General features: G+C 38.3%; 1 protein-coding gene across 4 annotated transcripts in view; it reads right to left on the bottom strand.

Annotated features, from left to right (window-relative positions):
- Positions 1–151: 151 nt before the first annotated feature.
- The window catches only part of NADK2 (NAD kinase 2, mitochondrial), a 32,968-nt gene continuing 9,190 nt past the window's right edge, over positions 152–23,929 (bottom strand). Inside the window, exons 1-12 of one of the 4 annotated variants that reach the window (XM_059491968.1) lie at positions 18,731–18,814; positions 18,109–18,197; positions 16,880–16,968; positions 15,271–15,352; positions 13,879–13,962; positions 10,644–10,780; positions 9,752–9,830; positions 7,506–7,649; positions 5,346–5,401; positions 5,210–5,263; positions 4,627–4,750; positions 152–2,886 (exon numbers count right to left, since the gene is read on the bottom strand). In XM_059491968.1, the coding sequence (XP_059347951.1) occupies positions 2,748–2,886; positions 4,627–4,750; positions 5,210–5,263; positions 5,346–5,401; positions 7,506–7,649; positions 9,752–9,830; positions 10,644–10,780; positions 13,879–13,962; positions 15,271–15,341 (888 nt within the window). In that variant the 5' untranslated portion in view covers positions 15,342–15,352; positions 16,880–16,968; positions 18,109–18,197; positions 18,731–18,814 and the 3' untranslated portion in view covers positions 152–2,747. The other 3 variants (XM_059491967.1, XM_059491969.1, XM_059491966.1) reach the window with 3 other exon arrangements.

Here is a 23,929-nt window from a genome sequence, read left to right as displayed (position 1 = left end):
ACAAAACCTACCTGCTACATTGATTTGTCTGTACTACATGTAAATGCATGAAGGCTCACAAACCATTAAAACAACCTGAAACAGTAAGTGAGAAGAAACTGAGCACATGGAAACACTTTTGAACGTTGAAATCAGGCACAGGATAGCTTAATTTATCAATTAAGATTTTAATTTTTATTACATAATGTATAAACACCACTTGGAGAAAAAAACCAAAGAATAACAGGTCTAGTTTAGCAGAACACAGTGTAGACTAGCATTAAATGAAAATACCATGGACTTGACTCAGCAGGTAGAGGAGGTGCAAAAACTGCCAGTCCACGCAGATTAAATCAATGTTAAACCAAGAACTCAGTCCTGTCCTGCAATAGTGTCTACCAACTAAGTTGTCTGTACTGCAATCCTTTGTCAAAAATAATCCTTAAAAAGGGTCCTACAGTTGTTTAAAAAAAATAAAAAGGTAGCTGCTTACTATTAAAAATAGATTTCTGAATCACCATGTCAATTTTAAGCATTCACCAGTAAATGCTTCAACAGAACTGTAATTTAATACAGACAAAACCAGTAGAGGCCACTCATGAGCAGGTCAGGCTTCCATTTTGCTAAATTAGGAATTTGAAAATTTACTAAATCCTAATCTAGATCATACTTTGGGGCTGTAGGGCCTGAGAAGATTACCTTTTAGTTTTGATGTTGATAATAAGGAATGACAGGCATGTTTAAGAGGTATGCCTACTGATCTGACTAACCAGTCTCTATTAAAACTTAACAGCACACAAATGTGTAAATAAGCAGTTGTTGGGATTTCTGCCATAGATTTGCTGTGCACATGTTCAATACCTAAATCTAGTGTGAGAGTGGTAAGAGTCCTAGGAAGGAATAAATCAGTGTTAATGGCATTGGTGGAGGATTTTTGAGGATTTTTTTAATCCTAACAGCATATTGACTAGTGTACATGACAGAGGCACATAATAAACAATCCCTAACTGGTTACAGATGGATTGAGAATAACTGGAACATCCTAGTCTGTGTGCACACAACTTTTAGAAAGATTAGTCTTTTGTGTCTTTACTTTTAGACAAGCTATGCACATTATTTTAGACAGAGCTTTATTCTGATAGTTCCTGAACTTACCAACTTATGAAAGCTTATTTGGCTACTTTGCTTTTCCCCTCTGGGTCTACAATCACGACAACCAGAGTGTAAATAACTCTGCAGTGATAGCTTATTCAGACATCTCCATCAATTTCACATTTTCCTATAACTGAATGGTCTGGTCAAATCAATATCCTCTAAATTATGTTTTAAGTTCTATTCACTCTAAGTCTAGAAGCAAAAAACCCTTTGTCCATTTCCTCCACCAATAAAGAGCAGTTTACATTTTGCAACTGGCAATAAATACACTGATTGATTGGCCACATTGGAGAACATTTCCATTAGACCTGAGAACATCTGTTACAGAAGTCTCTTCATTCAAAAGTCATTTTAAGAAAACTCACTCTTGGAAACAAATCTGTAGAAGACAAAACATACTATTTTCAAGTCATGTAGCAGAAGAGCTCCTGCTGTAGGAATATTTGTTTTCTCAAATTCTGCCTTACCTATGCAGTTATAAGGCAGTCACAGTTCACAGTATCTCTAAAAGATTTAAAAGGTCACTTGCTCTTCTTTAATCAGAGCTTTTTTTTTTCTATTATCACTTGATTACCTAACATGAGAGAGACATGTGAAATTAATTTGTTGTCATTTACATATCACTAGAATTCAGCATAAGATTGGAAATGTAAATTTTCTGGAGAAGGTAAAAACATGCTGGGAAAACTGGAAGACATAGGTATTAGCTTGTGCTCCACTCCTAATACCCAGCATGTCTCATTCTTCTTTAAATATAAGAAATTCAAAATCTAAAATTCCAAACATTCAACTTAATAAGGCCAAATATAAGTCTTACGATAGCCACTTACATACACTAGTGTTCTGATAATCTGCTTGCCAGTTAATCCATTCAGTGAAGAAATATATCCTACTACAACATGATTTCTATAATTTGTAAATTCTTCATGAAGGGCTCAAGAAAACCTTTGGGTTTCAAGTCCCTATCTAGCCAAACAGAAAAACTAAAAGCTACCTCAGTCAAGATGCACTAAACCAGACTTATACCCTTGACGTAAGTCTACAATGTAGAAAAAATACTGGAAGAACAAAAAAAAAAAAAAATTGCCACAAGTTGTATGAAACTACAAAGTTGTACAATTTTTGAAAAGCATACAAAAGATTTGTATTTTCATTTCTTTTACCTCAACACCATGGTTTACCAAAATCTATATATCCTTGCATCAAATTGCTAGTTTGACAGTCAACTTTTCTACAAAAGTGTATGAAGTATTTAGTTTTATCAGTCCCAGACTGTTACTATAAAACTGTACATCTGAATATTTAATGCTACTGACTTAATACTTGAACCCATTTACCTGTGTTTATGAAGCTTTCATGTTTGCCATACAAGTTAAAATGTCAATTTTCACTGAAGTTAGAGGTAACACTTCAGACATTTACACTAGATGCAAAAAAAGCTTAAATATCAGGCTAATGATTCCCCAACCCAAAGGAATGAAAAGCATTTCAAGCTTCCTCCAAATGCTCTTGCATCCGAAAAGGCCAACTTCCAATATAATGCAGCATTGTGATATCCCCATGGTTTCCCTCTATGGATCCATAAATGTTTCAGCAAAAGACATCAGGGTCCTTCATTCTTCCAGCAGAACAGTGCACAGTGAATCCTCTGTGTCAATCAATATTGAAGCTATTGCCCCATCATTGAACTCAAAAGATGTTCCTCCATCTACAACCATACAAGCATCCCAACAACGGGAACGGACACAGACTCTGCAAAAACCCAGCAAGTAAGTTATCACAAAACAGCTAAAAAAATTAAGTATTTCACACAAGCAGTTAACAATAAAACTGGGACATTCTTTTGCTTGAGTCAATAAATGCTTAACCTCCACTTAGCATGGCACTAAGCACTAGAACCTCCCAAGTTATCAGTGCTTTATATGGGTATGAGTCCAGAGAGGACTGAAGGACTTGGTCAATGCTCCCACAGTCTGAGCACAGCCTATAATATAACACTTGGTGCTGAAGCTGAAGCTTAGCTGTAATTTTCAAAGAAAGCTATTGATGATCCCATTTACTTGAACTTCACAGAAAACATCACAATTAATTTAAGATTCTAATATGTGGTCTTCATGTTATGTGAAATATGTATTTTCAAGTAGCAATGCTTAAGGTTCAAGTAATTTGGACATTAATGTAATCTTTTGTTACAATAATCATTCAGAGAGAAGAAAAGTAATTACAAACACAAAGCTGAAGGTCAGGATGCTTGCCAGGCAACTTCAAGAACTGCAGCATATTATTGTCAAGACATTATTATTATTAGAGTCTGACATATTATAATTAATAAGTTTAAATCTAACCTTACAAAATTTAAGGCATCTCTTTTAGAGCTGGACAAGACAGAAAAAAGAATTTGGCTCAGAGCTCCTTTAGACATTTGTTTTGATATAAAAGGTTGAACTGACAGTTAATTACAATTAAAATACTGTATTGCTTTCAATAGTTTATATGTTATTGTTTGTATGTTCAGTAATTCTGGTAATATAACTAATGGCTGTATGTGTTTATATTTAATTGTGGCAAGCTCCACATGTCATAAAATCATTTAGATTGGGAAAGACAAGTAAGATCATTGAGCTCAACCATTAAACAAGCACTACCAAGCCCACCACTATGTCCCTAAGTGCCATGCCTACATGTCTCTCAAATACCTTTGGGGATGATAACTCCACCACTTCCACAGGCAGCCTGTTCCACTGCTTTATAAACCCTTCCATTATGATAATTTTCCTAATATTCAATCTAAACCTCCACTGGCACAAATGCCCTAAGTTAAAATGATGAATTAGAAAATAATTCAGTTTGGAAATGCATTTAGTCCCACCTTCTGCTCAAAGCAGGCCTTACTTTAAAGATGGGTTAGGTTGCTTAATGCCTTGCCCAGGGAAATTTTGAGTATCTCCAAGAACAGTCACAAGACAATCTATAGAGAAAACTTTCTTATAAAATTTTTACTATAAAATCATGGCTGTTGCATTATACTCTGCTCTGAAAAGAGTTTAACTCAAGCCTCCTCTGTAACCAGACTTTGGTAGCTGAAGAGAGCAACTGGATCCCCCCCCTTAGTCTTGTCTCCTCCAGGCTAAAGGAAAGCACTGTTTGAGTCTTTCCCTTATAAACCACTTGTTCCAGCCCCGTAATCCTCCCAGTGGCCCTTTCCTGAATTCACTTCTCTCTGTCACTGTGTCTTATACTGAGGGAAATGGCACATAACCAAAACTGGGCACAGTGAGATTCTTTTATTCTGTAAGATTGTGCAGGGATCAAACATTAAAAAGCCATAACACAACTAGGAAACATTTTCATCCTGCTGTTACAAGAACAATACTCAAGTAATTCAAAGCACAAACTGGATGTTGAAACACTTAAAGGGAAAGTCCTAGATTGCTCAGACTTTAACAGATACATTGAACTAAGTAACTCTTTGCTATTGCAGCCAACACTTACTTTGAAGAGAAGCCACGCTGACGGCTACTTGAGAAAACTCTGTTTACAATAGGCTCTCGAACACTGAAAAACATCTTTGGTTCCTCTGGACTGTAGAGCAGACAGTCATTGTAATCATTTGTTACTGTAAGCAGAGGAGTCAGCCATTAGTTTTTCCAGAGAAAATTATTTACTCTCAGAAACACACATTCCTCCAGGGAAGAGTGGCTTCTCTATCAAGAGGGACCATCAAGTCTTGACAGGTGTTTAATAGTCTTTACATGCAAAAAATTACTTTTAGGGAAAATTCCTTTCAGTTCTGCTGCAAGATGAACACTCAATAGCTCTCTCCTGATGATTAAATATTAACCGTTTCAAATTTTAGGAGAACTGAAATTCTCCTGAAGTAGATAATTTAGACAGAAGTCTATGTAAGTGCTTTCATTTCAAGTAAGACATTGTTTGCCAACTGTGCCTAATTAATGTCTGTAAGAAAGACTACTACTGCAAGAGTGCTAAAACACTGAAAAATGAGTAGTTCAGAATACAAACAAAATTAACTGGTCAAAGATACTTTTAAAAAAATCTGGCCTTTTTCACTAACCTTTCTGTACCAGTTCCGTGTTCAATGGCATATTCAGACTTCCATGCTTTTTCGCTGTTGAGCCGAGAGAAAGAGCCCCAGTTAGACAGATTTATCTATACAGACCTTGGCTAGTAATGCCACATTGCTCACTCACCCATCTTAAGGATCTCTTCAACAGCTTGATGTGCAACCTTGTTAATATTATACGACCTAGACAGAGAAGAAGTCTTGTTTGCTAAGCAGTACAACTAAGGAAAAAACTGAGAAAAAACAAAAAACCTTTCACACTGATGAAAAACTAAAATCAACATTCGGGGAGGAAAAAGAATGCTGTTAAGTGTGAGCTGATAACAGTAATTTTAAAAAAATAGGTCTTAAATCAACTCTTGCTTTGGCATCTACCTGTGCCCTTGTAAACCTTAAAAATCCATTAAGTGAAGTCTTCAGAAAAGAAGAGCATGGGAAGTAGTCTGCTTGTCAATAATCCCCCAATAACTGCTGCATTAAGTCTGCATTAAAAAACAAAAGCTCTAGAGATTGTGTTCTTACCCTGTCTATCCAACCCTTGCTAATTGATTTATTCTCTTAGTTCTCATTTATGAACCCAACACTTCTCCACAAATATTTTACCTCTTTATTTATACCCTAAGATGTGGTCTTGAATCTCACAAGAACTGGTGTACATAGAAAATAAACAGTCAGATCAGACACTTCTGCATTTGACACGTTTGGATGAACGAGTTAACATAGCCTCAGTTTGAACTAAGGCAAAACTCCTAAGAAAGTCTCCCTCCTCTGCTCAGACTCAAAAGGGAGTAGGTGCTAACCACAGACACTGTGCAGCAGTACCATGAAGATCTCACATGGCCAGGTCTCAACACAGCTTAAAATCCTCAGTCCAGCACTTCTGTCATGGCAGTAAAACACCTCAGACTGCAGTACAGATCCACTCCACCCCTATCTGACCCCAGAGCTGCTGAGGGTGTGCCCAAGGCTCCCTCTCTTACACTTACTGCCTACCTGCAAGCCCGAGCAGATGCTACCAAGATATCCTTTTACACAAGTTTTGGCAGCTACAGAAAACACCTAGACATTTAAATGTCTCTCAGTCCCAGGAAGTCTGAAATTGCAGGAAAGCCCTTAAACAACAGGCTAAGGGGGTCACTCCACTGAGGCCTGGCCTCACTTTAGAGAAGTCCAGCAGCACATACAGATTACAGCAATGGAGAGGAGCAATCCTGGAGCTTGGTGCCTGGTTCTGGGTTTGCTCAGCACAGTGTATAAGCAAAAGAAATGTGTAAGAACAGCATTGAATTAAGACTGTACTTTCCCAAGGTACTGAACACTAGGAAAGTTTCCCTAGCAGTCTGCCAATTTCATCCTTGGCAGGCTCCAGAACTAAGCTATGCTGCCTGAATACAAAATTCTGAATTACAATGAAGAGTAAAACCTAGTAACCATGGTTACAGCATGAATACTTATTTTTGAATTTCATTAAAAGCTTCTGTTTTAGGTCATCTTAGCCTACTCCACAAATCCAGTGACTATTGTACAACTCTAAGTTATGAGCACAAACACATCTCTCACATCTCAAAACTAAATTGATTAGACTTACATGAAGTACTGCAGCATGTTTAAACTGAAGTTTAAAACATGTTTAAACTGAAGTTTAAATATTTTATCCCCCTGATTAAGCTAGCACAGTTCTGTGTAGATATGGCCATCTTTTTTTAAGGGGAGTATTTTGGCAAAGAGATTGTCCCCTGTCAAATAAATATGAAAGAAACAGGAGGCTTGTTTCTTTCTCTTTCAAAGGAGAATGGACAGTAGATGAGCCAGAGCACATTTAACACTGCATTTAATACATGTTTTCCCATTCTTCTTAGAGCTTAGATTTTTATAAGTTTACTGAGCTACATCATCTAAGCATTTTGGGCAACAAGAATAGTTCATCGATCACCTCAGTATGCTCTCTGCTAGTCACAGCAAAAATCTCTTTCCCTCACCACTCCCAACCACTCATCCTCACATGTGGCATGCCACATTTTTCACTGAAATTACATCTAAGGCAAGCTTCTGTCTCAGTGCCACAGCTCCTCACCCTTTCTAGGCTTCCCTCTGTACCCACAAGTAATGAGTGCCCTACTCATCTCATACATGTGGAACAGCTCTGAGCCATACTGACAGTGACAATATCAGACTGACTTACCCACAGCCCAACAGAGTCTCAGTAAGGAGAAAATGCATAGGCAAAATAGGTTCATCTGGCTTATCTGAAATGGTATTTTCTGTCAAAGCAGCAACATGTACTCACCATGCTTTTGATCCTGTTCCAGTACACACATTAAGCCCTGAACTCTTCTGTTTCTCCCAAGGACCATCATCAACTGATATTTCATAATAGGAGGCCCTATGAAGCGAGAATTTAAAACTGGGTTTGCAGGACTTAAAGTTCTCCCTGAATAAGACAGAACACACAGCCTTATCAGGCACATTACAATTTAGAGGGGCTACTTTCAAATCTGGATCACAATTTCACAGACTTTGTACAGTGTTTCCCATTTGACAGCAACTTCTGATTCACTATTTTACAGTAGTTTTTATAATTGGCTAAAATGATTTCTAGCATGAACTTTCAGGCACTTTTTCTGCAGTCACTTTTCCGTTAATTTATGCACAAAACCACCTCTGTGGTTCATCTGCAGGGCTTGCTGGACTTACAAATAAAACTGTAAATAATTACCTTCCTTGTGTACCTGTTGCACAAAACCTGTGTTTATGCTGTGATTGGGTCTCATTAATTATCACTAAACATTTCAACATCAGTAAGCAATAGCATGATTGAACCGAATTCCTAATCACTTCAGTAATTGAAAATCCAGTGATTCTTCAATAATAAGTTTACACAAACAGGCTTACACTTCTCTCCAGGGCAAATTATTCCTAAAACTCAAAAGTACTATGTCTTGATGTACAATCATCTTCTTCATGTTATGGTTCATCTGTCAGGGGGTTTCTAGTGTTAGGCCTAGAGACCAAAGTTTCTCTCTACAAGCTTCAGAATATCCAAGAGTGTATTTATGAACTTAACTTGTTGATATTCACAGCTGTCTTCAAAATGTGATACAGGTTTCAGATTAATAGATATCCTCTCAGAAATACCACATTTGCTGTTTCATGCATGACTGAGTTTCACCTTTCTTAGTAAACAGATCTTACTGGGCTATTATTTCAGTCTAGGAATACAGCTCTTGGCTGCTTGGTGCCAAACAGTTTATACTCTCAGTAACTAAGGGCATGTTTTGTAATCACTCTTGAAAAGATAGGGAGATTAGAGAACTGAAAGTAAATTAAGAATACAGGTGCACCACTTGATTCAATTAAATGTAATTTTTACAAGCTGGGTATGACAGGTTTTCTTGGGGGTTTTTTCTTCAATTTACTTGTTTTCATCACTAACATGCAAAATAAGACCCGACAAGAAGCTCCTAAAGTTATTCTTTCTAAATAAATAGCAGACCTGTGTATTTGAAACTAATAGAAGATTCGTCTTTACAACATTTAGGTCTTCAAGTGTAAGGTCCCAGTAACACACTTATTTCTAGAGGTTTGTTTCTAGAGTATTGTTTTCCTCAGTGGTTCTCAAATACCAAGAGAACAATGTACTTGTGACACTTATAGCACTGGAAAACAGCTTTGTGTTCCTGTATCACTGCACATTAAAGAAAGTTAGAATCTTGATAAAATTAGATTTGATTTAGTAGAAAGCAGGATTTTAATATCTTTGAGGTTAATTCCTTCTGCCAGTCTGAGGCTGAAGCCCACACAAAAAAATAAAGCTCACAGAACACTTATACTGTTTGCAGCATCAATCAGTGTCCCAAGCACTGTACAAACACAAGCTGTTAAACTCTGAAGTGGCTTTCCTCTTGTTGTTTTTTTTGTTTTTTTTTTTTTTTTTTAAGATAAACAGTAAATCTCCTTTTACTGCAGCCCTGGTCATATTCCCAGTGTCTTTCTTACTGTTTGGCTGCCAAAAATGCATTGATCTTCAGGACAGAAAGGACAGTCAAATGTATCCTGGACAAGGCAGTACCATGATTTGATACAAACACAGTTCTTAAACAAAGGAAATAACTGTATTCCATCAATAACAAGGTTTCTGCCAAAAGCAGGCTGGTACCTTTGCATCTAATGACAGAAAGGCAGAAAAAGGAGTCATGATAAAACCTATCTCTGCTTGGTCATGCTAAAAGCTTATGAAAAGATATTTAAGATGTAGAGGAGATGAGGCAGTTCAAGGACTGATATTTAAGTCATCAATAAAAGGGAAAGAAAAAAGTCAGGAAAAATGAAAGAATAACCAGAGAGGAAGCAGAAAACCAGAAATCAACATTGAAAATACACTTTGTAATCAGCAATAATACAATCAGTGTTAAATATTTACAGAATAGAAGTGCAATTTGACAATAAAATCTCATCACTGATTGTCCATTGCAATGTGATAAAAAGAAATTAAGTCAATTGTGCCTTGCTGTAACAACAAACAATTATACACACCTGGATGAAAGAGATTCCCCAATGAAGACTTCATTGAGTGCTCTCACTGGTAAAAGATGTGGGCCAGAAATATCAGATCCTGCAGATATTAAATATAAGAGTTTTGAATCATGGATATAAAACACAAGTTTTCAAAAACCATTCACAATTCACTGGAAGACAAATTCTGCTGCCTGGATTTGTTTTCTAGACCTCATGCTCCATTTTTTTCAAGGACTCATTTTTTCACTGATTCGCTCTGTGGCCAGTCACTGTCCTTTACTGGAGACAATAAATATTTAAACCAAGGTCGGCAATGACACTGAAGTTCGGACACTTTTCCTTGAAAAGTCACAGGCAACTAGGCAGAATGAAGTTTTCTGTCAGTCACACTTCCAGCCAAGTTAAATTACTGGCAATGACTTAACAGACATTTCTGATGAAGTTAAGAGAATTATACTTCATACCACAAGGTAATTAAAGGGGATTAACAAGTTGTTCATGTTGACAAGGACTAAGTGAGCAAATGAAGTACTGGACACAGGTTAGGCACTGAACCATGCATCTTTCAACCCACCATAAAGAAAAGAGATGAAGGTATTTAAGAATTATCTACAGACAGACTCTCACATCTAATATCTTATTTGCTGGTCCAAGACCAGCTTTTACAACTCTCAATTAACCTAACTTAAAAGTTAGTTATAGGACCTAGACAGAGGTCCTATATGAGGTATGTGTACACAAACATACACATGTGCTCAAGTATTTACAGTAACTCTAAGAGACAGCATTTTAAAAAAGATCAAGAATTTTGACAGCAGGTATTTCAAATACTAAAACTTTCACAAGTCTTTATTTTCTATTCCAAGTTACCATAGCAAAATGATTATATTCTTGTCAGATGTTAACCTACCTTGATCCTGGAATCTTTCATTTATGTGAGCCCTGCTGTGTTGCTCTTGGCTTAGCTGCTGTTCATGTAAATCCACTGGGGCTGGGTTAATCCCAGTTCCTTCAAGATACAGTCGGATTCTTTGCCGCCACTGCCACCTACAAGAGGAAAAAGATGTCAGTAAGAAATATTCATTACAAAATTAGACAGGATCTGAGAGTCTCCTCTCTCAAAGCAGAACATCTTACAAGAAGGAGCTAAATATATTCAAAGTCATATTTCAAGTTTTACAGGTTCTACTATAACTTCTAAATTTAAAAAGTTAATAATATGCAATTGTAAATTCTTTACATTTACCAATTTGGTACCTAATGTTTTTTGCATGTGTAAAATAAGAGGCCACTGGCCAAAAGTAGCCTACAAAAACTGTATGTAACAAACTCTCCTCTTGAGTTATGTGATTCTAATATGTGAATGAATGCTGATACAATATTTTTAAGAATAAAGAGCTCTCAAGAATTTACACAGAAATACATGCTGTATTTTTGACATCTTTTGTTTGTATTTGACATGTCCAGAAAAGCAGCTCTATGCATCCCTTTATGTATAAGGCCCCAAGTATCCTCTCATTTTAACAATCCCTCCTACCCTAGGAATTCAGGGTGCTTAAAAGAAATTCATTTGAAGCAAGAGAAGGATATAAAAGCCATGTTACAACATTTTGATTTTTTATTCTTCCCTAGAGAAATAAATTCCTTTTCCTCTTACAACCTAAGATATTTCATAAAACAAAGTAGCAATAGTTTTGACTAAGAAAGCAAATCACAAGAGAGTTCTATCAGCAAATCTTCTCCCTGCTCATACTGTCGATAACCAGGTGACATTACCCACTTTTTCCTAAAATTACATGAGACTTATGCTTTATATGACTACGTTGCTAGTTTTTCCTCTAATCATCTTTATAGATTTACATTTACACATCCTATCTGCCCTTAAACTAAGTATTTTAGGTAGTCACGCAGAAAGCATGCAGGGAGTATCACTATACCAGCCTCCTTACAAAGGTCCTGGCCAGAACATATCACATCCCCCTCAAAATCAGAAAATGGGACTGTACCCTACTAATACCCCTATTCTGAGAACCTGCTCCAGCACTGACCCCCAAGATAAAAAATGTGGGTAATCTGATATAGTTTGTCCTTTACAAATCAATAACGTTGGTTTTCTCAAGGATTACAAGGTCAATTTTCACACAGATTGTTGCACTGACTGATACATCATGGATAAGGGTAAAAAGCCTATTGCCCTTTTCTGTTTCTGGCAACTCACCATCCACCAAAACTCCAAAATACCAGAAGCCCTTCCAGACAATTCAGTCACCCACCTATTCCAAAGTTTGCATAGGGCCAAACAAGAACTCTCAAATGAAACACTTGCTCACATCCTTGCTTAAGAATATATTATTTATTAATTTATAATTAATTAATTAAATATATTTTTATTTTATTTCTTTAATTTATTATTTATTTAGTTATTATCTTCTATTATTTCAGAAAAATAATTAGACAACTGCTTTCTGTTTTGTTCTGGTGAGGTTTCAGCTCCATAATAAGCAATAACAGGAATTTCAGCAAAAAATATAGCTTTGTTTCCAACAAAACATCAAAATTGCCAAATGTCAGGAGAGGTTATCTGAATAAGCACTAGGAGTTTTGTTTAAGCAAATTAGAATGATGGAGACTAAAAAGCTTCTGTTTTCTAAACCTTAGAATATGTGAGTAGAAAGTATCTGTTCCTTTAGCAATACGTATTGAAATTCTTCAGTTATTTATCCTGGCAATTCTATTAATTTAATTTCAGAACTATTCTATGGCACAAAAACAGTTACACTTCAAGTTACAAATTTAATATGCTTGAAGTATAAACAAAAATGAATTGCTATATACTTTCACACAAGTGACTGATTTCTGTTTGATAGTCTGTCATCACAAAAATATTCTGTAAAGTATTTATATTACAGAACAGTGTCTCTTCTTAAGTAGTTATTAAAAACTCTTCTCTAGTCTGTCCTTTAAAATTCAGCTTGTTTCTTTTTAAATCAATTGAGATTATTCTGTTTTAAGAATATCTAGTACTGGAAACATCAAGCTATATTCAGCATGAAGAAACGTTTGCCTTACTTGTCAGCAAAATTTAAGCCACTTTATCTCAATCACCAAATCCCTAGATGTAACACACTGACCATTTCCTAACTGTATGTGTTTCACTAGCTTCTATTCTTATGGCCATCACTGTACTGTATGTTTTTGAGTCCTTGTTGTAGAGTGACTTTATGATGCTTGAATCCCCAACTGTCTGTTCAGTTTATGCTGGATATAAATTCTGCACCTCTAAGACAGGTTCCAAGAGCGAGAGGGAGGAGAAGAAGTGCAGAATTTGTTATCAGACACTGCACTCACTCTCTTGCATTCCTGCTCACGGACTGCGCTGTCTGCAGCACGGACAGACAGGGGGACAGAGCTCTCCTTTGCCTTTAGTCAGTTTTTAGCTGGCTTAGGCAGAGAAGTTCCCTGGATTGTGGCTTCTCCTTTTTTTGGAACTGATCAGCCCCGCTCAGGCCTGAACACCCAGAATGGCACCAGGAGCTCACACCGGGGCTGGGACGCTGCGTTCCAGTGCCACAGGGATGGATGAGAGACTGAGCGAGCTGAGCTACAGCCCATGACAAGCCCTCTCTCTGAGTCTGCCATCTCTGCAGAACAGGGAGAGGTCCCATTGTTTAATGCTGTTCATTTTTTCATGTTTGTGAGTACTTTCTTGTTAAATAAATAGTTTTGTCCATTTTTCTTGAAAGATATTTTATTTCCAAGCTGGCTGGGGGAGGGGCAGTTTGAGTTTGCTTTCTAGACTACTTCAAAAGTTTCATCTAAAATTTGCTCTAAACCAGGACAGTCCTAAAATACATAAATCAATATACCCCTTACAAGGATGCAGCTCCTCATTTATGAATTTGCTAAGTCAGAAGTGAAAATCACTTATTGCATGTCATCCCAGACAACTTTTTTCTGGAACTGGCAGTTTTAGTCTCACTCTTGACCAAAAACCTCATTTTTCAACATTATAAACATCTACACAGAATTCACTATTTGAGCCATTAAGAGTTTACTAAGCTCCAGCGGCTTCTTAGGAATTGCATATGGCTAGGTGTTTCCCAATCTCTCCATGTTTTTCAAAACCAAAGATCAGTGAATCCTACCTGAACTCACCACGATAAAGCTTCTGTAGTGCTTCAGGAAATGAGTATGTGTATCTCACAGGCAAGCACAGGTGGCCTTCTGATCTGGTAGCAAAAAATGACAATGAAAATTATAGTATTACTGTTCAGATTTGGTACCTTTGGAAAACAAAACAAAAATCTCCCTATGTGGTACATCTAGCAAAGCTACACTTCTTAGACCTTTAGGAATCTCTACTGTTCTTGCACAGTACCACATCAGCAACAAAACACTGCTCTCAGCTCCTGGAGTCTGTGTGTCAGAAACAAGCTAATTCTCCCACATTTACCCTAAAAACTGTCCAGCTAATAATCCTGCAGGAGTATGTAAGCACTAATGTAGTTCCTGTCACCATACTAAGCAATTTAAGCTTAAAAAACCTGGCAGGTGAGGAAAAAAATCTATCTGCACTTACACCCAAGTTAGCAACATGAACAGCTAAGCAACATACCTAAGAACAAAAGAATCTCTTGTCAAAACTAGAAGACTAAACAGTGCTCCCTTCCATTAGTAGTATGTGACAATTTGAAGGCACTTGCTATTTGAACCCTACTAGTCAGGCTTGATAATGCAGAATAGCTACTCAGAGCATTTGAAAAGTTTTGGAAGAGAAGGTATTAAAGAAATTAAACATTTTGACCACCACTTTATGTACTAGGAATAAATTAACTGTCAGTATCAAAAAAAGCAGAAACATCACAAGCAGAAATCTAAATCTGGACTTCTCAGCAGGCAGAGCCTTGGTGAATTCTGAGTTTTATTTGCCATCTGTTTGAAGGTTATACCAACCAAGCAATACTAACACACTGCACCTACTGAGCTGTAAGACTGATGTGGGCAGGTGGGTGCAGCTTGTGCAGAGTTTATAATAGGATAGCTAAGTGCCAACAATTGGTTCAGGAATCTTCTGAGGTATGTTATGGTTCACATCAAGAAACAACAACAAATTTCTTCATCTGAGCCTCTACTGAATCCACCTTCTTCACAAAAAAATTAAGGTTTTGTGTGCTCAGACACCACAGTTAACTGCTTTTACCAAGTCCTTCTTCTTAAGTTCTACACTGCCAATCTAGCCTCAAACTTCTGGTCAGCAATACAAATTAACTAGCTGCAAGTGCTGTTACATTGGTGTGTGAGAACATCTGTGGCACACAGGCATGCTTGTCCAATACTACTTAATGTCCTCAGGTGAGACAGGATAACTCCCTGTGCAAACTTCTCTAAAAAAAACAAACTATTCCCTTGGTATCTACAACCCACTAAAACAGACATTTATGCTGCCAAATGCTACAGGTATGCCTCATGTACCACAAAAACAGATGCACAGTGTGCCTAATATTAAATAAAACATTGCTTTTCCAAATTTTATTTACCTTTCAGGATCAGTATTTATTCCGATGACTGGTTTAAATTTATCAAAGACCTTACTGGCTGCCAACAACATTGTACCATCACCTACAAAGAAAACAGATCAAAAGTTAGCTTCACTTCACATTCTAGTAGCCCAAAGAGAATGTACTCCAGCATTAGCATTATGTGCGTTTATATCAACAACACATCAGGCAAGCTGGACAAAAATACAACAGGACAAAACTACTGACATCTTATCAAATAAGAGTAGTGACAACTGAATTTGAGATAGCAAACATGACTGGAAAAAGAACAATTTATCTGACAGCTATACATGCCCAGGCAACTGAATGTGGCAGAAGCAAGCTTTAAAAGAGATTTATGGGAATTTCTGTACATTTATCAGCAGGTAAGAGAAATTCTTTAGCAAAAGTAAATTTAGAAAGTATTGCTAAACAAAGCCACAGGAGACAGGAAACAAAACCAAATGTTACTGTGAGTCACATAAAAACAATGACTTTAGCTTCACCCCAGTTGTCCTCCTAAAAGGCAATTTAAAGGTCTTATTTGGCCCCAGACAGGCACACTTGGAAAAGATGTCTTGGGTAAGTAGAAATCTCAGAATTAGAAATCTTTAAATTTACTGTTTTTTGCAGATATTGGTATTTTTTCCTGTCTGTTAAACAGAAAGAAAACTATAACCTCATTCAGTCTTTGCAAGAAGATGTAAGCTCTGAACAGCACAAAGACATAAAGCTCTGAAAACCTCAGATGATGTATTATCACCTCCCAGCTGCTTGCCTCAACCATGAAAATTTTTCCCAAAGACAAATTGGCACTTTGGGGAAGTTCTCTGAAATCCACAAGAGTTGATAGGATGCTTCAGGAATAAACCTTTCTACCCATTCTTCATGGTGATGACTACCTAAGGGCAAACTGGACTAGTGGGAAGAGAGAAAGCTGTGGTCAAGCCTATTTGCCACAGATGAGTGAACACTACGTCAGAGCCCAGCAACATGAGGCTGTATTTGCAGCATATCCCAAAAAACAACACTGAATGAAGTGCTGCAATCCAATATTAAAGATAAACAATCAGGTTAATTGCTCTGTTGGTTCATCTGGAAAACACTGATCAGTGGCACAAGATGCTCAGAAGCTGCAGACTTTTTACCTGTACCATCCAACTTGATACGCCAGTCACTGGATTAAGTGTGAAAGCAAGAAAGACAGTTTGAGCAAGGGGACCATGAGGTAGTATGTTAGTCTACACCTCACATTCCAAAAAAACAACGAGTAGATTTTAGGGCTACATAAAATTACATGACATCAAGAATTTTATCCTCTTTAGTTGAAAACTATAGTAAATTCAGCAGTTTATATTGTTTCACACATGAAAAACTTTTCAAGTGGCCATGCACTGGGGTTCACTTCCATGGGCTACAATTTTAGGTACTAGAGGTAGACAAGATGGTGACAACCACTGCTTTTTGTCAGATTTTCTGACAATCAGATTTGCAATTTGTTTTCAGAATGTGCATTATTTCCAGTTGCTTCAAACACTGCCAAGTATTTTTGAGAAACATATCTCTGAAAACATACTGAAACAAATACTTCCTTTCCATAAAGTCATACCTCCTGCTGATATAACAGCATCTGCCCACCGAACTGTCTCTTCATTATACTCTCGACGCTTAACAAGACGAACTTCTATCCTTTCGTTCCTGTAAAGTTCAGAGAAAGTCTGAATTCCAATATGTAATGTTTCTTGTCACAGCCTTCCGGAAAGTTTTCATGCAGGTAGGGAGTAATTGCAATCATATTTGGCTTAAAAACACTTGACACACAAATCCTGTACCACTGTGGAGAGCCTGGTTCAAGCATGTCTTAAAGAAAGAGGCCATGAAGGTATACAGCTGATGGGAAAGTAAAAGGCAGCTGTAAAGCAGCAGTTCCCAGGCTTGATTTTGTAAATAACTAGGTTCTCAGACACCTTTTCTATAAACAGCAGGATTCTCAGACAGTCTTCCCATAACAGGCAAAACATTCTGTCCTTGGGCTCTCTGATAGCTGCTCTGGGAACAGATATGAAGGTTTTGAGAACTTTTCATATCACAGTGAGAACGCTGGTCCTGTTTTCAATAAACAAACCACAGGTATTGTAAAACAAAAGGAGGGGTTAGAGTTTTCTCTGTAACCTATTGTGAGCTCGAATTTTGCAATATGCATGAAGTTAATTAACACTGTTATATAAAGTGGCTGATTTGATCAATAAATCGGAGTCGATGCTGATCAACAACAAGATGGGTTGGCTCCCTTCGCTTTCAACATACCACCTTCTTGCTTATTTTTAAGACAATAATCGAACATGCTAGTCAACTGAACAGAGTCAGTTCACATGACGGCTCTTTCAGGAATGACTGCTCATCTGCACCTCTCTCTTTCTTTTCCTATTTTATTGGCATTGGTAACACGAGGCTTTCTTTTGTTTCACACGATCCATGGATATTTGCACTGTGTCTGAAATCCTCCTGTCAACGGAAGGAGACCAGGACACCAGATGGTTCATCACAGGTCCAATTTATTAAAGAAAGCATCAAACACTTATACAGCAAGTAATAAGCTTATGAATATTCTGTAAGCCAAGCAATCTATTGGTTAAACTATACCATCAACTCTTCCTCATTCCTTTGGGCCTACATTCTCTATTTCCCACGTCTCTCTGTCTACTCCTTTATCATACTCAGCTAGGCCCAAGGACATGCTATCTTGCAGGTGCAGGACTTGGAAGTAGCCATGGCCTTGTACTTTTCCAGTCTCTAGTCAGCTAAATTCCCAACATCCTCCCACCTATGCACCCTTACCGTAAGCTGTCCACAACATGCTCCACGTTTTTTGTATGAATGCGATGCCGTTCCAGTAGACCAGCATAGTTAGATCCCTTCAAGGCAAGCTGTAAGACAGAAATGGAATTTGTAGAAGTGCAGTGAGTGCTCTCGAGCAAAGCAAATAGAACCTACAAAAAAAGCAGGTTATTTTCTCTCAGCAGAGAAAAGTTCTTATAAGCCTTCCATTAATTACATTTCAATGTACACAGCAGTCAAGTTATATTGACTAGTTCATTAAGTGAATCAAATGGCCACAGCATTCAAGAATCACAGATATGCAAACAAGCATACTACATTGACTTCCATGCAACTTCAGACATTTGCTCCTCCTGAATCTGCCAACTGATATAAAGACTACATGAATCCACACAGTTACACTAAGTATATTTCTGCCATGTGTTGAAACACCCAGTTAGCTCAAAGTTGTGCTGTAGAGAAGACAGACAAAAAAAGCAACAGGAATGACAATTAAGGAAACAGCGCCTGAAACACTTCCAGCATTACCCTTCAAATTGTATTTGAGCTAAAATGGAAGACTGCCAAATGCTGACAAAGGTGACATTTTCTCTGGATCAAAAAAAGCTTAAGGACAATCTACCTAATACATTTGATACTGTTCCCTGGGTTTTACACCACATTTGTTAAACAAGTTGGTAACAATAACAAGACGAACACTGTAGGTGCATTCTAGTCTCATCCTTTCTGGAAAATGGAGAATTTGAATACTTAATTAATCTCAACACACTCTTCAGACCACAGAAACATTTTGCAGTTTATATAGATACGGTCATAAGCAGGCAGGTGAGATTATTGACTTGTTGCAGATTAGTTTGGCAGCAAGTTTTTGTGTGAGTAATTCAGTCACCATATGTTCCTTATCTTATTTAGCAGGGGGGCCTCATCTGGGGCTGATACTGCCAAACATGTGTGCGCATAGAGATAAAGAAAGTGAAAGAAAGAGGGTGCAAAGGATATTAAGCAAAAGGAGTCTATAAATACATTCACAGTGAAAGTGATTCTGCTTTGAGCAGCAGGCTCCTGATGCTCCTTCTAGCCTGAACTATTCCACAATTATACTGTCACTGCTTCCTTTTCCCTGAACAGTTAAAACGAATTTATCAGCAGAGAAACAGAACTTCTCCTATAGTTTGTCCAGAGGAATTAATCTGTGCCAGAAGTGCTGAACAGCTACTTCCAGCAATTTATTCAAGTGCCTTTATTCAAAGTTTTATATCATTCCAAGAGAAAGTGGTGCCAGACAGCCTTGTCTAATCCCATTTTCATAGACTTCTCAACTCCATAGAGAAGGGCAGAGGACTGTCAGGATATGACAGTTGAAGTCAACCACACTCCAATACCCAGGAAACGAAATCTTTATTCATCTGACACCCATTCATGTCAAGACATCCAACCATGAGCTAAGCACAGAAGATAGACTCAGCACCAAAGTAGTTACAGACAAGGATGTAACTGCTTGCTCTGGAACTGCACTGCTGTTCCACTCAGTATATTTACAATTGGCACTTAACTTGCAGGAAGAAAATCTTTAGGTGGTCTTAGAGCTAGGATCAGGAAAACACTTTCAATAGAGACTCACAGGCCGCCTGGATGCATCAACAGCACTAAAGGAAGACAGCAGCTGCCTGGCAGCTATGCATGATCACACACAGACACAGGTATGTGGATGATCAGAAAACATCCAGATAAATATTACAAGTTTTTCCAAAGCTTGCTCACATTGGTTTACTGGGATACAGGGTGTTACGTCCCATTAATTGACTCACACACTTAAATCCTTTGTTTCTACTCCTGAGCTACAATGCCTGTGCACCCCAGACACCTCTTGGTCCTGCCTGCAGAGTCCATGGTGTTGCACTGGGAACTTGAACCCTGTGGGCTCTGGGGAGTGAAAGATTACACAGGGCTATGCTAGTTACAGCACAGACCATTGCCAGCCTGCTGACAGCCTCCCATCATCCACTTGGAGGGGAAAGGAAAAGGCAGAAAGGAAAAAGGGAGGTATTTGTCTCCCATAGACACCTGCTGCTGAGCAGCATAGATGTAATTTGCTAAAAGAATTTTCAACTGCACATTCAAAGCACAAACTCATCTTGCCTTACCACAAGAATAAAAAATCCACAATCAAACAATTTCCAAAAAACACCATTACTAAAATCAGGTTCCTCTAGAAGTATCTGTAGTGAATGAAACAAGCATCTGACAAGCAGACTGCTGTAACAGCACACTTTTTTCAGGCTGTTGTTAGTTCCACACAAAATAGAAACCACAAACTCCATCTTGCAATTTTATGTAGCTCATTTATTTGGCTAATTTATCAGCATGCTATCTTTCAACTTGATGGAAGAGAGCTTTTATCTCTGAACATAACAATGTAATATTCTCTGTGGGATCATTTGCAGGTTTTTAAGCCATCAACATCAGTGGCAAGCCAACAGCTAGCATTTCCCTGGCATCACCAGGAAGGAGAGGTATGAGCAGCGCCATTGCTATGGAACAGAACATTTGCCATAGTTGAGTTAAATTATTTCATCAACAGCTTCAGAAAACAGAAGAGGTTGCTCAGCAAATAAACTATCAGTATTCTGACAACTGGATGAACCATTTCAGCAGCACTGTAGAACAGGCATTGAATGTGTAGACCTCCTCTTTGACATTAGATCTAGAACAAGTAAGCACACATTACTAAGCAAGAAAAATGAAAAATTGGGCCCTTTAGTTTAAATGGCCGTGCTACATTTATGGAGTTATCAAATTGTCCTGATTTGCAAAAGGCTCCAGAGATTACAACAGTTTGTTCATCTCCAGCCTCATTCTCTGTGTTCAGAGATAACTTGCAAGTTCATTCATCTAAGAACTGACAAAAGGGAAGCCCAACTGAGCCTGACCACAGTCAAGTATATCCAACAGGAATGCTAATCGGCAGCTGCTCTCACTCCACTACTCCAAAGAACCAGGGAAGTGCCTACAGTCCTTGTGGTCAGAAGCACAGAATCACAGAGTGGCTGAACTAGAACACACCTCTGGTCCAACCCCAAGCTCAAACAGGGCCATCTGTCCAGATCTGGATGGCTTTAGATCTTCACAGATGGAGCGTCTTCCCCATCTCTGGGCAAACTGTGCCAGTGTCCAGTCACCCTCACAGTGAAAAGGGTGTTCAGACAGATGTACCTGTATTTCACTGCCTCTGCTCCTGCCTCATATCCAGCACCAGAGTGCCGCTCTAAGACTATGACAAATGCTGCTGCTGGAAAGGAGTTTGAACTCAGGGCAAAGTGTAAGACCAAACTGAGAGCAGCGCCTGCTTTTTATTTCAAAAGAGCTGAAGACAAAGATCAGGCAGTCCAGTTGCTGTGTGCATGATCATCTCCTTAAAGAGCCTTGAAGACACTTGGGATGTACAGACAGCACAAGGACAGCCTGGCTCTCAAGCCCAATCATAAAACAGGCCCCCAAACCTATGCCAGCTTGGCTTTTATCAACTGACTCCTCAAAAAGGCACAGAGGTATTAGATTCTGCATGAAGACAACTTTCAAGCTCTTCTCCCTTTGGAGAAATCTTTGATTTAGAATTAGGCCTGTTAATCTGACCTTAATACTACACAAAATAAAATGCAAGAATAAGCCTTCCTTCTGTAGTCTAAGCCTGTACCTCTGGCAAGTCCCAACTAATTTGGTTTAAATTGTCGGCCTGCTGTCCTTTAGTAATGTTTGCCCTGCAGGAACAATGCTGCACAGCAAGGACAAGCCTTCTAGACACAAATACAGAAGCCAACACAAGCCAAGTAACATCAGAATACCCATTGTTGTCTACATATGTGGATTATGACTCTTGATTTAGAAAATGGGAAATGAGAAGACTGAGACCTACTGGCATTGCTTATTAAGCATAAGGATAAAAGAGTATGTTCTCTCAATACAGTAACATGGATATTGTCTGGAGTGAATTTGTCAACTGAGCACCTTCTGCATCTCATCCTAGCAGAATCACAGTGTGATTTGGTTTGGAAGGGACCTTAAAGATGATCTAGACCCAGTCACCCTGTTCCAGAGAAGGACACCTTTCACTAGACCAGGTTCCTTAGAGCTCCATCCAAACCAAACTTGGACACTTTGACAGATGGTGCATTCACAAGTTCTCTGGGGAACCTGTGCCTAAGCCTCACTACCTTCCTAACAACTAAGCTGCTAATCTTCCCTCTTTCAGCTTAAAGCCATTCCCTTCATCCTATCAATACACTCACTGACAAAAGGTCCCTCTTCAGCTTTCCTGTGGAGTCCCTTCAGGTACTGCTCTAAGCTCTCCCCAGACCCTTCTCTTCTTGAGGCTGAACAGCTCAAACTGTCTTGTCCTCACAGGAGAGGTGCTCCAGCCTCGTGACCATCTTTCTGGTCCTCCTCTGGACTTATCCAGTAAGGTTAAATGGAACTTTTCCAATGTACTTTGGCCTTATGTGTATGCATATATACCCTCATTACTAGGCTTACGCTTAATTTACAGCCCTAACCGTCATGCAGTCTTAAACTGCACCAGGATGGAGTTAATACCAATCCCTTGTTTTACAAGTGTTGGTCATTGAGGAGTTAAACTAAATGACTGACTAGAAAGAAGAAAAAAAAAACAAATCCAAAAAACCCCCTAAACCCTAACAACAAAAAGCATAGATCTAGAAACAATTACTCTCTCAAATTTCCACAATGAACTTGCCCACACATGCACCCCAGCTGGAAAACAAGAACAGATCACTGCTTTACAATCTACCTGATTTCTACAGAAAGAACCACAAAATAATACAAACAGATTTAGAGATCAACAGCTGAATAGCAAAAATGTGAATTTTAACCTCAAGATAAAAATACAATGAGCACTAACATAACAATCTGTTTCTAAGCAGAGTATGGCACTTCAAGTCCTGTATTTTCAGAAACTGTCCCTTGAGATTTAACCATGTGTCCCAAGTACAGACATAGTTAGTGTTCAGTTTTTACTCTGCTTAAAAGAAACAAGATTTTGACAGACTTATAGAAAAAATATTTTTCTCAATACATTAACGTTAGAACTAGAACAGCTTTGAATAAAGGACATGCTTCAAGCCATACACTTCCCTTAGCATTCCTGACTAACTCAATCAAAACTTCCTTAATTATCAAAGTCAGACTGTCAATCTACAGGCAAGTAATTACCCTGTTCTGGTGCTAACTAGTTAAGACAAAGCTTGATCTGTCATGCTAAAAACAAATGCAATTTTCCTAAAAGGTCAGGCACACACTAAACTTCTGGATTTCTTAGGAGCTCTAATGAAATATTAAGCTTCTCTATTTCAAAAGTAATCCACATACAAGTACATAGGATTAAAGCATGGTGCAGCTTCTGAATCTTAGATAATAAAATGCCAACAATAAAACAGATAAGCTGAGGAGCTAGCCTTAGCAGAACTTGCCCAACAGGAATCTGTACCTTGGAGACACATTTCAAGTGTCCCACAGAAAAGGGTCTCCTAGGGCAGGCAGAGCAAGCTTGAACCACAATGCTGAATGGTTAGCATTTTTACCAGCCATCAGCTGAAGTGACGGGGGAGCTGAATTTGGTGGTTGCACACAACAGATATCCAGGTTTGGACATGACACTCACAGTAAGCACAGCACACCTACCCTCGATTTATAGCAGAAAGTAAGTACCATTTGTACTTGGCTGTATTTACACCAGTGACAGCACATTTGCAGACAACACCAAGGTGTGTTGCAGTTGATACACGGAGAGTGGAGACATCATCCATAG

The sequence above is a fragment of the Ammospiza nelsoni genome, chromosome Z, assembly GCF_027579445.1.
Source record: "Ammospiza nelsoni isolate bAmmNel1 chromosome Z, bAmmNel1.pri, whole genome shotgun sequence".
NCBI lineage: Eukaryota > Metazoa > Chordata > Aves > Passeriformes > Passerellidae > Ammospiza > Ammospiza nelsoni.
This window is presented reverse-complemented; position numbering and strand designations above follow the sequence as displayed.